Consider the following 14881-nt stretch of genomic DNA (forward strand, 5'->3'; position numbering starts at 1 on the left):
TCCAAGACATATAGATTTGCAGTACACTTCGCTTCAGCTGCTCTTACAGCCCCTGATTTAGCAAGGTAGTTAAACAGGTGCGTAACTTTAAATATACAAGTAGTCTCACTGAAGTGAGGCTGCTCATGTATTCAAAGTTAGGTATGTGCTAAAGTACCTTGCGCAACCGGGGCTATAGTTATCTGATCCTCCCAAGGAGTTAGCTTCTTCTCAATGTAACAATAGATATTAAAAATTACATAAACAAGGTGATCTGCATGGATGGATAAAGATCAGCTGCATCACAGTTGAAACATGGATCAAGTGCCTCAGAGTTACAAGATGCACAGAGGTTGTAAATATTACAGAACTGCAAGAAGCACAAGGGAAACCTTAACAGGTGCAACACAGTAGCAATTCAATTTCATTAGCCCATCTCCTCAAGCTGCACATAACTAAAAACAGCTATTTGCTGAAAAAATGTAAATATATATGATATCAGAAAATATTTTGAGAATGATGTTAAGTCCAAAGTAAAATTAAGTGGGCGCTTAGCCGAAAATTAGAAACTGCTATGACGGAAAGGTAAAGATTTTACAAACTGAGCCCCTTCTGAGAAACACAGAAGGCTGGAGTTCTCAAATGACCAGCACCTGGAGGTTCAGAGCAGTATTCTGATCTCCCTCAAAAAACCCAGAAACAACAGAGAGCAAGAAAAAGTTTTCTTCCATTTCCACAATCAGTTGATTCCAGAGAGAGTGGAAAATACAAAAGCTGTTCTGATAATACACTATGGAATACGAACCTTGTAAAACCTAGATGAGATTTTATATTGAAGAGTGTATTTAAAACAAAACAAAAAAAATTTTTTTTTTGCAGACTGTCAAATAAAATACTATTTATTTTAGAGTAGGAAGATTTACCCCTACTGTATGGAGTTGTTTCAGATTCTATACCTCCCCCAGAAACCCCTGCTAACTTTTTGCCATTTTACAGTAAAATTTTCTTTGAAAAAATAAGTGTTTCTCTCCCCCCACATGCAAGAATAATACAGAATTAACAGAGAAAATTGTGAAATTGGCTTGCACAAAGTTTGCCGTCAATTGCACAAAGTAAACCTATTTTACTCTAATTTTAGGTGTTATTTGAATAAGAATCAGAAAATATTAAGCTATATAATTGCTTACATAAATGTATACAGTTAGTGTACCCTCCCAGGTAGCAAAAAATGTACCAAATCTAGTGTAAAGGTTCCAGAGTTAGTTGTAAATCAACATGTTGTAATGGTATCATCAACCAGTGAGAATGCACCTTAGAAAATAGCTACAAAACAAGGAAAAGTTGATTAAAATCAATTATTTAAATCAAGGCTTTCTCCTTGGTCATTTAAATCATGATTTAAATTGCTGTTTTATATCATCTTAATTTAAATCAATACACCCTGTGAAGAACTATTACGTGGCCCTGACCCAGCAAATGACTTAAGCACAAGTCTAAGTGCACTTCTGGATTAGGGCCAACATGAGTAAGAGTGTCAGAAACTGGCTCTTACAGAGCATCATATGGATTTAGATATTTAGAACTTAATAATTTTGAAATATGAACACCTGAACTGTTTCCTAATGGTTAGAGCATGGGATTGGGAGTCAGAATGACTATTATATTCCTCATTCAGACTATCCTCCTGTGTAAAAAGGATTTTGAGAGGCTTAGTTGTTCTCTGTAAAGCACTTTGAACTCCTCTGATGACAGTACATTAATTTTGCACTTATGTTAATCTTAATAAAGTATGACAATTGTGACAATTCAAGCAATGATGAAAGATGAAAAAACGGATACCTATTTTTCGTAACTGCTGTTCTTTGAGATGTGTTATTCATGTCCATTCCATTCTAGGTGTATGCGTGCCCACATGCGCAGTCGTCGGGTGATTTTTGCCTTCGTGGTATCTGTAGGGTTGGCAGTGGTGCCCCCTTGAGGCCACACACATGTGCTGGTATATCAGGCTCTGCTGTCCCTATGCAAAAATGAAAGGTTTTTTCATTTTTTCTTCTTCGAGTGCTTGCTCATGTTGATTCCATTCTAGGTGACTCACAAGCAGTGCCAATGGAAATGGGCTCGGAGTTCACGGTCTTGCAGCACTGCCCTGCCGAAGCCAGCATCGCCCCGGGACTGCTGGGTCAGCGCATAATAGGATGTAAATGTGTGGACAGACAACCAGGTAGCAACTCTACAGATGTCCTAGATCAGCACCTGCGATAAGGCGGCACCAGATGATGCTTGAGCTCTAGTCGAGTGCGATTTGACTATTGTCGGTGGAGGCACACTAGCCAGCTCGTAGCAGTATCAGGGATGCAGACTGTGATCCAGGATGAAATCCTTTGAGCAGACATAGGCACAGATATTCTGTCTGCCACCGCCACGAACAGCTGCACTGGCTTTACGGAACAGCTTTCTCCTATCGATATAGAAGGCCAACGCCCTCTGGACGTCCAGTGCATGTAACCTGCACTCCTCTTTGGATTTATGGGGCTTCAGAAAGAAGACCGGTAAGAAAACATTCTGGCCTGTATGAAACTGGGAAACTACCTTGGACAGGAACGCCGGGTGTGGCCGCAGCTAGATCTTATCTTTGTAGAATACCATATAGTTGTGGTTCTGATGCAAGCTCTGATCTCAGACACTCTGCAGGCGGGCATATCCGCCGCCAGGAATGCAACCTTCCAGGAGAGAATGAGAAGAGAGCAGGAAGCCAGAGGTTCGAAGGGAGGCCCATGAGCTTCGACAGCACGAGATTCAAATCCCAGGGAGGGACAGGATCCCAGACATGAGGGTAAAGAGACACTCCAGACCTTTCAGAAACCAGGGAGTCATGTTGTGAGTGAAGACCGACTGCACTTGGAATGGAGGGTGGAAAGCCAAAATAGCAGCCAGGTGGACAGTGATCGACAAAAAAGGACAAGCCCTGAAGTTTGAGGTGCAGAAGATAGTCTAGGATCACCTGCAGCAAGGCCTGCTCGGCCCAGATGTGCCAATCCAAGGCCCAGCACATTAATCTTTTCCACTTTGCCTGATAGGTCACGCTGGTGGAGGGCTTTCTGCTACCCAGCAAGACCTGGTGCACCTGGGTCGAGCATTCCTGCTGGTCCGGATTCAGCCATGCAGCAGCAGCCAGGCTGTCAAGTACAACGCCTCCAGGTTTGGGTGCAGGAGACTGCCGTGGTTCTGGGACAGGAGGTCCAGCCAGAGAGGGAGCCGCAATGGCTCGGTTACCAAAAGTTCCAGCAGCATGCCAAACCAGTGCTGGCGAGGCCACTTGGGGGCTATCAGGATAACCCTCGTCCTGTCCTGTTTGATCTTCACGAGAACACTGTGGATCAATGGCACTGGTGGAAAGGAGTACATCAGGGCTCCCGACCACAGAAGCAGGAAAGCATTGGACAGGAACCCCTGTCCATCTCCTGGAGTGAAGAGAACACGTGGCATTTCCTGTTCTGGCGGGACACAAGCAAGTCCACCTGAGGAGTTCCCCACTTTTGGAAGATCATACTGGCCACCTCTGGATGGAGCAACCACTTGTGGTGAGACAAGAAGGTCCTGCTGAGGTGATCTGCTAGCACATTCTTTGTGTTGGGCAGGTGTGTGGCTACCAGATGAATGGCATGCCGCATACAGAAGTGCCAAAGGCTGAAAGCTTCTTGACAAAGGGCCAACAACCTGGCTCAGCCCTGTCTGTTGATGTAATACATCGCAGCAATAATGTCTGTAAGTACCAGCACCACCTTGACCCTCAGGTGGGGCAAGAAAGCCTGGCAGACCAGGCAAACCGCTCAGAGCTCCCTGACATTCACATGGAGGGACAGATTGTCCCGCAACCATCAGCTCTAGGTGCTCAGCTCAGCCAGGTGGGCTCCCTAGCCCAGGTCCGAAGCATCAGAGATCAGGGTCAGCAACAGGGACGGGGTCAAGAAGGGGACTCCTTCCAACACTGACCCAGTGTCCAACCACCAATCCAGGGATGACAGGATGTTATCCGTCGCCAGGACCACCCAGTCTAGAGTGTATCTGTTTGGGGTGTAAACCAACGCCAACCATGCTTGCAGAGGCCAGAGGTAGAGCCTGACATGACTGACCACGTATGTACAGGCGGCCATGTGGCCCAGCAACTACAGGCAGGTGCGAGCCGTGGTGAGCGGGTGGTTCTCGACATGCAACATCAGGTCCGACGTGGCCTGACAACACGCCGCCGGGAGGAATGATCTGGCTCATGTGGGGTCGAGAACTACCCCTATGAATTCTACGCATTGGAGTGGCCTTAAGGTGGATTTTTTCTTGTTTATCAACAGACCCAGGTGGTGGCAGGTGGAACGCACCAGATCGAGGCTTCTCTGTACTTGATCCCGGACCTGCTCTTGATGAGCCAGTTGTCAAGATACAGGAAGACCTGGACCCCTCGACGTCTGAGGTAAGCAGCCACTGGTGCCACACATTTTGTAAAGACCCCTGAAGCCGATAAGAGGCCAAAGGGAAGTGCTGTAAATTGGAAATGGCATTCACCCACTATAAAATGGAGGAAACGTCTGTGACCTTGGAATATGGAGATGTGGAAATGCCCTACAAGTCGAGGGCAGAGTACCAGTCTCCCAGATCCAGGAAAGGGATGATGGAGGCCAGGGAGACCATGTGAAACTTCAACTTTTTGAGAGACTTGTTGAGTAGGAAGTAGTGGGAGAATCGTTTCCCTTCATGTACTGAGTGACCGCCTCCACCACCCCCAGGTGCAGGAGGTTCTCAACCTCCTGAATGAGGAGTTCCTTGTGAGAAGCATCCCTGAAGAGGGATGGGAGGGAGGGGCGGCCGAAAACTGCAGGGTGTAACCATGAGAATCTATGTCCAGCACCCAACAGTCCAAGGTGACTTGGGACTAGACTGAACAGAAGAGACGAAGATGGTGGAGGAAAGCAGGGCGGATCCTGGAAGGTGACTGGGGCATCACTCACGTCCGCACCCTCAAAACGAGCCATTCTGGCCCCTGGAATGTTTTGCTGGGCCAGGCTGCACGGGTGAGTGGGAGGAGGAAGGGTTACAGCGGCTGAAACTAGCGTCTCTGTGTCTTCTTTTTGCAGATCCTTGACGAGAGCGCCACGGTCTAGGCAGCAGGGGCGACCAGAACTACTTTCTCGCAGGCTGCAGTGTATGCACGCCCAGTGAGTGAAGGGTGGCCCTGGTATGCTTTAGCCCATGCAGCCTTGCATCCATCTGGTCAGAAAAAAGACCATTCCCATTGAATGGGAGGTCCTAGATGGATGTCAGCATTTCTTAGGAGAGACCTGCAGCCTGAAGCCAGGAGCTGCGCCTCATTACCACTGCAGACGCGACTACCCCGGCTGCCGAGTCCGCTGTGTCCCACGCCATCTGAAGTGAGCAATCTGTCAGCCATAGTGCCCTCCAGGGTGCCAAATTCCTGGGCCAAACCCTGTGAAAGGGATTCCTTGAACTTATGGAGGGATTCCCATAAAGTTCTAATGGCCCAAGAGGGCCTGATGGTTCGCCACCCAGAACTGTAAACTGGCCGTCGAGTAAATTTTTTCCCCCAAACAGATCCAACCATTTGGCCTCTTTATTCTTGGGGGTCGAACTGGTATGCCCCTGCTTGTCTCTTTCATTGGCCGCAGAGACCACCAGCAAGCCTGGGGGAGGGTGGGTATAGAGGTATTTAAACCCTTTGGCCAGGACAAAGTATTTCTTTTGGGCCCTTTTTGATGTGGGAGGAATGGAGGAAGGAGTTTGCCAGAGGCCCTCGGCAACCTTGAGGACACCGTCATACACTGGTAGCGCGACAAAGGTTGGGGTAGAGGCTGACAAGACATTCAACAAGGTGTCTGCCTACTCAGCCATTTCCTCCACCTCCAGGCTCAAGTTCTCAACCACCCAACACAGCAGGGCCTGGTGTTCTTTGAAATTGTCCAGCAGGCTGGCCCTCGAGGGTCTCGCAACCACCTCATCTGGGGAAGAGGACATGATTTCACCACCAGGGAAGGCTCCGGGGCATCTTCCCCTGTCTGGGAGGGAGGCTTAGGGGTGGGGACAGTGTCCTCTGTCTTGACCACAGATCATGCCTCATGCACAGAGCCTGGTGCCATCAACGCCGCCAGCTGTTGCTTTGAGGTGGCGGCTGATGAGCAGTGTGAAGGGGGCATTGCCACAACCAGCATTCCCCATGCGCCCCAATAAGGCCACTGGCCATGCTGCCAAGTCAGCGCTGTTGATGTCGATGCAGCCTCGGGTGCCCATTCGCACCGGTGCAGTCTAGGTGAGGGGCTGAACTGGGCTTCCGTGCCAGAGGAATCCCTGTCCGGTGACCACAGTGGGGCCATCGACGCTTGGGTCTGTTGAATGACTGTTGTTGTTGGAGAACAGTGCCCAGTGCGAGGTGATCGGTGCTGGTATCAGGAGAACCGGTGCCGGGGGGACTGGAGACGCAACAGAGAGTGCTCCCACGAGGCAGGTGACCGGGCCCTGCGCCGAGAGGACGATCGGTGTGAGGGTGAGCAGCGTTGGTAGTACGGAGACTGGCGTCTTGCTCTAGGTGATGCACGTTAAGACAGCGGTGACCGCAAATGTGAACGAGCCCCAGAGGGTCTGGGCTGCTTTGTCTAGGGGGATCAGTGGCACTCCACTGCCCCGTTAAGGGTCTTGGCGGCTGGCTTGCCCTCGTGGGGAGCCTTTGCCGGTTCCTTAGGCGCATGCTGCATTGGTGGCACGGGCGGAGGCCTGTGTTCTCTCGGGGAATCTATGAAGGCGCTGGTACCACCAGAGTTTTTGGTCCCATGCTGCTCCCAGGAGTCGGTGGTGGACCTTTCATGGAGCTAAAGGCCTCGACCAGGGAGGTACAAGTGCACAGCTCCAGAGTGGCCAGGGGGCCCAAAGCAGGTCCCTTGCCTGATGACCATGGCCCTTTTTGCCCAGTGCTGCGGAGTCATGCTTTTTGGTCTTCTTTTTGGGCACTGGAGCCAGGGGCGCACTGCGCACCGAGGCTGAGGTACATGGCGAGTCCTGATGGGGCTGCACGAAGGCCGGGCACAGGGTGGACTCCATGAGGAGAGCCCGTAGCCGAATATCCTGCTCCTTTTGTGTGCAGGGCCGGAAGTTCTTACAAATTCGGCACTTGTCTCTAACGTGTGACTCCCCTAAGCTCCTGAGGCAGCTGCAATGGGGGGTCACTTACAGGCATAGGCCTGCTGCAGTCCGAGCAGGGATTAAACCCAGGAGACCGGGACATGCCCCTCCTGGGGCAAAGTCCCTGCTGGGACCCTAACTGCTAACTATTAATTACACTTAACAACTACATAACACTAACTACTAGAAACAAACTACTTACAAGGCCCTAAGGCTCGAAGTCAGTAGACAAAAAAAACCCGCTAGCCCTTGCAATGCAAGGAAAGGTGCTCTGACTAACCACCATGGGCGGTAAGAAGGAACTGAAAGGGCGTAGGGTCAGCGGTGCCTGATATACTGGCACGTGTGCATGGCATTCAAGGGGGCGCCACTGCTGACCCTACAGATACCGCTAAGGTAAAAAATCTCTGAAGACCGTGCACCTGGGCGCGCACACACCTAGAATGGAATTGACTTGAGCAAGCACTTGAAGAAGAATGAAAATGAGTTACTCAACAGAAAGTTTTTCAAACTACATTAATGGCATCTAGTGGATTATGGGTGTTACTACAGTTTTCTTTTACTCAACTGGTAGTAACAAACAAGTATCACTTGAATTATTAACAATAGCCACTGTTTAACTTTGATGTACGCCCATGCCATAATCTGATTAGAAGCAGAATTAAAGCTCATAAAAGCTCACTTGCAATTAGGAAAACTAATGAACACATGGGTTGATATTTCTGTATCTACTTAACACCTACTTTAACACTCATACTGTCACTTTAGTTTGTTTTAAGTAACATGCACATTCTCACTATAAATATTAATACTTTAACTGGCTAAATGGCTGAAAATTACAACTATTGACACATCTGTTAAAAACAACCCAGGCACAGGACTGAAAACAAACTCTTAATGAAGTATACAGCAATACTCGGGAAACACCCAACTATATCATCTTGCACTTCTCATCAAATTGATCCTATTACACTAGCCAAAATATTTATAACCTCTACCTCTCTTCTGTATCCCAAAGAGACTAATAACCTTTTTAAACACGTTGGACTCACTTGGCATTTTCCGAATTTAGATTCAACAAGGACAAACTTCACACACAGTCTTTTGTTGCACATTGGAGACTTACAGTAAAGGTTCCTTTGGGTTTTTGTGCATTCTCTCATAGTCAGCTCTGCTTAAATGAAGAATGTTTGTGTTGTTTCCTCTAGCATTCCTGGCCATTAGTATTTCAAATTTAGTGTATTCTGATTCATTCTAACTAACAGCTACCAGCTTTACTAGAGTTACTGTAGTTTACCTGACTAATACCTTGTACTTAGATCTAACTTCTGACCAAATAGAGCTGTTCAAAAACTGCATGAAAAGCAATCCTATACTACCTAAAAATGAGTAGTTACACCCATACAGCTTAAATGCATAAGCTTTATCCAAATTAATAAAAGGCCTTAACCCAGAGGTGGGCAAACTACGGCCCGCGGGCCACATCTGGCCCGTGGGACTGTCCTGCCCAGCCCCTGAGCTCCTGGCCGGCGAGGCTCGCCCCTGGCCCCACCCCCACTGTTCCCCCTCCCACACAGCCGCGCAGGCAAAAGGGCTGCAAGCTCCTGCCGCTCTGAGCGGCATGGTAAGGGGGCAGCGGTGGGGGGGGTTGGGTAGGGGGTCCCGGGGGGCAGTCAGGGGACAGGGAGCGGTTGGATGGGGCGAAGGTTCTGGGGCGGTCAGGGGTCGGGGCACAGAAGGGGTTGGATAGGGCATGGGAGACCTGGGGGGCCTATCAGGGGGCAGGGGTGTGGATAGGTCGGTGCAGTCAGGGGACAGGGAGCAGGGGAGGTTGGATACGGGATGGGACCCCAGGGGTCAGTTTGGGGCAGGAGGTCCCAGGAGGGGGTAGTCAGGGGACAAGGAGCAAGGGGGGGTTGGATGGGTCAGGGGGCGAATAGGGGCAGGGGACAGGCTTTTGGGGGGGCACAGCCGTCCCTAACCGGCCCTCCATACAGTTTCACACCCCGATGTGGCCCTCGGGCCAAAAAGTTTGCCCACCCCTGCCTTAACCTGATGAAAGCAACCCACTACCTAAAGCTCCAATGGCCTCCTGAGCTATACCACTGCACTGACCATTCACAATTCTGAAAGGGGTGCTTCCCTTTCAGTAACAACCACATAGTGCAGCATCTGGCATTCCCAGGCCACATGTGACCAGCACAAATAAGGCACAAAAATTACAAGCTAAGACGAGTGCTTTGAAGAAGCATCTAGGATGACATCTCAAAGCAAAGTAAATCTGTCCCACAAGAACTGATGTTCAGTTCGGCAAGAAAGATTCATGAAGAGCCTACGGGGGCTGAAAATTTGGTGCCACTGTGCCTAACAACTTTGGAGAAACAGCAAGTCACCTGCCAGACAAATGCTTCAACCAAGTGCTTCTGAAATACCTCAACAGTTGGGGATGGAAGAGGAAAAAGGGGAGAAAGAGAGAATCTCTCTACAAATCTGCAGAGCTTTCCATCAAATGCTGGGAAGAGATATTCAGAATAATTTTACATCTCTCACAGGAGGGAAGGCACTTTCCTGTTGTTCCCATAGTAGAAACACATTAATTGCACAACTGCTGTACTAAATCAAAGCACTCCCCCCTTTCTGTTATGCTCCCCATTTACAAAAAGCAACAACATAGTTTGGATCTGGAATGACACTTTTTATCAGGGGTGTCCAAACTGCGGCTCTTCAGAAGTTAATATGCATAGGTGCTGACTCCGGGGCTGAAGCTCCACTGCTCAATCCCAGGCCCTGCCCACACTCCACCCCTTACCCCAAGGCCCCTGCCCCTTCCTGCCCCCTCCCCTGATCCTGTTGCACTCTTGCTCCTCCCACCTCCATCCCAGAGCCTCCTGTACACTTCGAAACAGCTGATCGCGGCAGGCAGGAGGCACGGGAGGGAGGGGGAGGTGCTGATTGGCAGGCCTGCCGGCGGGCAGGAAGTACTGGGGGGAGGGGGACTGCTGATGTATTACTGTGGCTCTTTGGCAATGTACTTTGGTAAATTCTGGCTACTTCTCAGGCTCAGGTTGGCCACCCCTGCTTTATATTATGAGACCTAAACAAGAAAGAACAAAAGTAAAGTCTCCGTGAGAGTGCACAAATGTGTTTCTCCTCTAACATGCTGTATTATCTTTGACTCACAAAACAGCAGCTACTTCTGCAGTACCCTTAGAAATGCGAAGGTGAAGTAAACAGAAAACAAGATCATAACAGATATATTACACCTTGTACACTAACACCAACATGTTCTGTGTTTAAAGACCAAATTTTAAAACAAGATAGTGTACACCCATGACCATGATAAAATACAACTACTTACCTGCAGTTCCTAAGCTAAGTAGCACAGCAACCCAGAACACCCAGAAGAAAATGAGAATCAAAAAGGTCCATAGTGGCTGGAACAGTAGGGAAGGGACCCTGCTAATTATTTTATTAGCAACCCAAAAGAGCTGTACAGTCAGCTGAATCCTCTTCCTTAGTACAAATATGAGGGAAAGTAGAACCATCTATTAAAAGAGATGAAAAACAAATCAGAAAAATACTAAACTAGGAATTTCTTTCTTAAATTATCAGAAGTCGTCAAATTTTGTAGGGGGAGCATGGTGCAGATTTCACAAAGGGACCGCAGGAGAACATGTCTTTTCATAAAATTATTATGCACTAAATCTTTAACACTGAACTGCAAACAACACCTAAAAGACATAGCACACTGGAAACTATAAAACAATAAACATTCACAATAGAAGCTGCTTCACCACTTTTCTAGTCTGCTCTACAAAGATGCCAGAAGCTCTCAGAAGAGCCACTGGGAGCAGACGATGTATTTGGAATTCTACAAATGGCAAATGTATTGCACCTGAACAAATCTGCATCCAAAGAAACCTTTTCTTATTCTTGTATTTAGCAAGAGAAGAGGTGCAGTGCCCACCGTCTGATAATGTACAGAGAATATGCAAGCAAGCTCCAGTGTATATCACAATAATATTGGTCATTTTAACACAATACAGACTGTTCATTGTGTGCAACCACATTTTCTTTTAAAGAAACATTAATGTAACTGACTCATTTCCCAACAATATATGAACTATTCACACATTCATACTGGGCTACGATGCTAAATAAGGTGAAACATTCATTTCAACAGCATAAAGTCATACTAATCAGGTTGTGTGGTGAACAGGAGGTGGATGACTGGAAGGCAAAAATTTAGCACTACAGCTTGTGGCCAGCAAACTAAACAGCAGCACTAAGCTTCCACCCCACTGCAATGGCTGTTACCTTGTACGTGGCACAAAGGAGCATGTTGGGTCCACAGGATTCACATTTCCATGGATCCAGTGTCTCTCTGCTCACTCAGCCCCACCATTAGCTTAACTGAGGATGGCCTATAGACCCACACTGCAGCAGTGTGCCAAGGGCAAAAGTCCTGCAGCACAGCTGCTCTGCTGGCATCGTCCTACAGCCCTAGCACAGGGTTTAAGTTTGTGGAGAGCCTTGTACAGACTCTACATGATACAGGTGAATGTCCCATAAAATGTAAAAAAAGGATTAAATAATTATAAGCAGATCTTATTTGGCTGCAAATGGAAAGCAGAATGCATCTGAGTGCAATCCACAAAGGGATAAACTGACCATGTCATGGTTGAATCACCATCACACAGCCTCAGTTACTCTCTACAGTGGAGTCAAGTATCAGAATGGTAGCCGTGTTAGTCTGGATCTGTAAAAGCGGCAGAGTCCTGTGGCACCTCACAGACTAACAGATGTATTGGAGCATAAGCTTTCGTGGGTGAATACCCACTTTGTCGTTATTCACCCACGAAAGCTTATGCTCCAATACGTGTGTTAGTCTATAAGGTGCCACAGGACTCTTTGCCGCCTCTACAATGGAGTTTCCACTTTTCTATGTCAAGCGTAAATAAAGGAGGGAGCACGTGCACTCACATTGCTATAATATAGTTTTATTTCAAGGTTTCAGATTACCATCTCTAACATTAAGCTCCCCAAAGATCATTCTGTAAAATTTCTCACCGTAATCACGGTAGATAGGATAGCAAATCCAAGTAAAAATTTTACATTTTCCTTTTCAGTTTCCAGTTCTATGCTTGGGTCGTTGGTGTAGTCATAGTAGAGCCACCACAGAACACCTGAGACAACTGGAACAAACACAAATCCATGAAGGTGCAGACAGTGCTTCACAAGTGACTGGCAAGCTAATGCACACAGGTTATGGCTCTGTTACCTTCTCCTCTTCAATTACAAATTAACTGAAGAATGGAGCAGTGTAGCACAAAGTGAGAAACATTAGGTATAAATCAAGGGTTCTCAAACTGGGGGTCAGGACCCCTCAGGGGGTCTCGAGGTTATTAGATGGGGGGGTCACGAGCTGTCAGCCTCCACCCCAAACCCCACTTTTCCTCCAGCATTTATAATGGTGTTAAATATATAAAATGTGTTTTTAATTTACAAGGGGGGTCGCACTCAAAGACTTGCTATGTGAAAGGGGTCACCAATACAAAAGTTTGAGAACCACTGGTGTAAATGCACATATCTGTGCTCACAGAATAAAATGGTGTGGCTGGTTTGCTATTTTGAAGTCAAAGCCAACATTAAGTCTGGTCTTCTTGCAGCTTTGAAGTTACAGCCTCATTGCAAGAGATAAACATAACTTATAAGATAGCTCACATTTCAGGCTTTGATCATTCTTAATAGTTCTTTCTTTATAAAGGATGCATTGTTAAATTCTCTATTTAAACTTTGTTGGAAACGTTAACACTGATCATACTCAAATCATTTGTCAAAAGAAATACAATCTACAGACATCTATAAATAATTGAAATAAAACAAACCTCTCAGCACCCTGATACTACAGCTAGATCTGCATAGTCAGACCTTTTCATCCACACAGAGAAAGGGTCCAGCATGGATCCGATTGCAGGACTGGGACCCAATTTAGCTTACTGAAGGATACCAGAGGAGAAACAGGTTTGCTGTTTTTTCCTTTATGTTTTTCCTTCAAATGCGTTACTTAAACACCCATTATAAATAAATATACTTACATAACAATCCAAACACAACTAGTGTCACGAAAATATGGACCAGAAGTGTGGTGATGAATCTGAAGGTTAAAACCATTATTAAAGAGAAGGCTGGAAAATTAAAAAAAATATATAGAAAGAGTTAACTTCAGATGACTGTTATGATCTATTTAATCAGACTAATTATTTTACAAAGAAAATTTAGTTTTTTCTACATTCCAGATTTTTTATACTTGTAAACACTGATCTCAAAAGCAGAGACCAATAGGTTTTAAAACTGAAGAGATTCTGTTTTGACCAGAAATGTTCCAAAATCAGGCCCTAAAATGACCAGAATTAGTAATTATGTAGAATAGTCAGGTTCTTAGGGTAAATTCATTACTGGCATAACCCTTGCCTTCTGAAATCCATTCTCTCTAGGATGGATTTACCCTCTGTTCTCTCATTCTGAAGCTAGTTTTTGTTAATTTCAACTTACTCACGAAACATGAAATCAAAGCTATCAAACTGCTTTTTTTTAATGCTGAAAATGTAAAATTACAATTACCTATTAATAACTAGCTTAATTACTTTAATACTTATAGGCATATCAAAATTTTTCAGTTTACATGAGTAAGACTGTTACCTTCCTGTACTGTAGCTGTTGCTCTTCAAGGTGCGAGTGCACATGTATATTCCACTCAGGGGTCCATGCTGAGTGCACCAAAGCCAGAGAACTTTGCCTAGCAGTACACTGATGGGGCAGCGCTACCATAAGGGCGATCTCCTCAGTCTCTCTGTTCATCCCTGTGGTTCCAATCTACTGATTCAGTATCATAGTCAGATTTCACACCCAGCACTAAACAGCCTGCACCTCACAGCATGGATGCTGCATGGCTAGACAAGGAACAGGAGTGCTGTTCTGAAGCCGTTCGACAGGTTCTACTAAGGGCTACCTATCTGGCTAATGGAAACATTTTTCAATCTGATCCCTAGGCTGCAGGATTCTACCAATACAATCCTGCATTCAGAACATTCTGGAGCAATTGTTGCACCTCCAGTCCTCTGGTCCGTCTCTCAGTTTGTGGAGGGTCCATTTGGCAGCGATTCTGGCATTTCATCCTCCATCCAAAGCAAATCAAAGTCTTCTCAAACTCCATGGTAGTCAGATTTCTGAAAGGATCACTTCTCTTCCCACCCGTGCAGGAAGTGATTCCTCACTGGAACCTTAGCACTGTGTTGGAGGACTCATGAGTCGTCCATTTGAGTCCTTGGCAACTTTGTCTTTTGGTATAGTAGAGACAGAGAATCAGTTATTTGTGGCCATAACTTCTTCGAGTTGAGTTAGTGACCTGCAGAGCCTCATGGCATATACCTAGTATAACCAGTTTTTCAAAAACAAGGTCACTTTGGTGCCACATCTTAAGTTTTTATCTAAGGTCGTGTCAAAATTTCATCTTAATCAGACAATATTCACCTGTATTTTTTCCCAAACCTCATTCAAGCGCTGATGAACAGCTTTTTCATTCCTTGGATGAGACACAATGTTTGGCATTTTACTTGAAGGGAACTAAACCATTCCGTTCATCAATTCATCTTTTAGTTTCCTTTGCAGATTGCATGAAGGGTCTATTGGTCTCCATGCAGATGACTTCCAGGTGGATAAC

The 14881-nt window shown here is 46.5% G+C and overlaps 1 protein-coding gene across 2 annotated transcripts in view; it reads right to left on the minus strand.

Moving 5' to 3' along the window:
* The window catches only part of SLC44A3 (solute carrier family 44 member 3), a 76944-nt gene that overhangs the window by 40945 nt on the left and 21118 nt on the right, over positions 1 to 14881 (minus strand). For both annotated transcript variants that reach the window (XM_084638046.1, XM_084638045.1), the window contains 3 exons: positions 13257 to 13346; positions 12229 to 12353; positions 10517 to 10703 (listed from right to left, as the gene is read on the minus strand). In XM_084638046.1, the coding sequence (XP_084494172.1) occupies positions 10517 to 10703; positions 12229 to 12353; positions 13257 to 13346 (402 nt within the window). The remainder of the gene's footprint in view (positions 1 to 10516; positions 10704 to 12228; positions 12354 to 13256; positions 13347 to 14881) is intronic.

This window comes from Lepidochelys olivacea, assembly GCF_965140295.1.
Source record: "Lepidochelys olivacea isolate rLepOli2 genome assembly, chromosome: 8".
Taxonomy (NCBI): domain Eukaryota; kingdom Metazoa; phylum Chordata; order Testudines; family Cheloniidae; genus Lepidochelys; species Lepidochelys olivacea.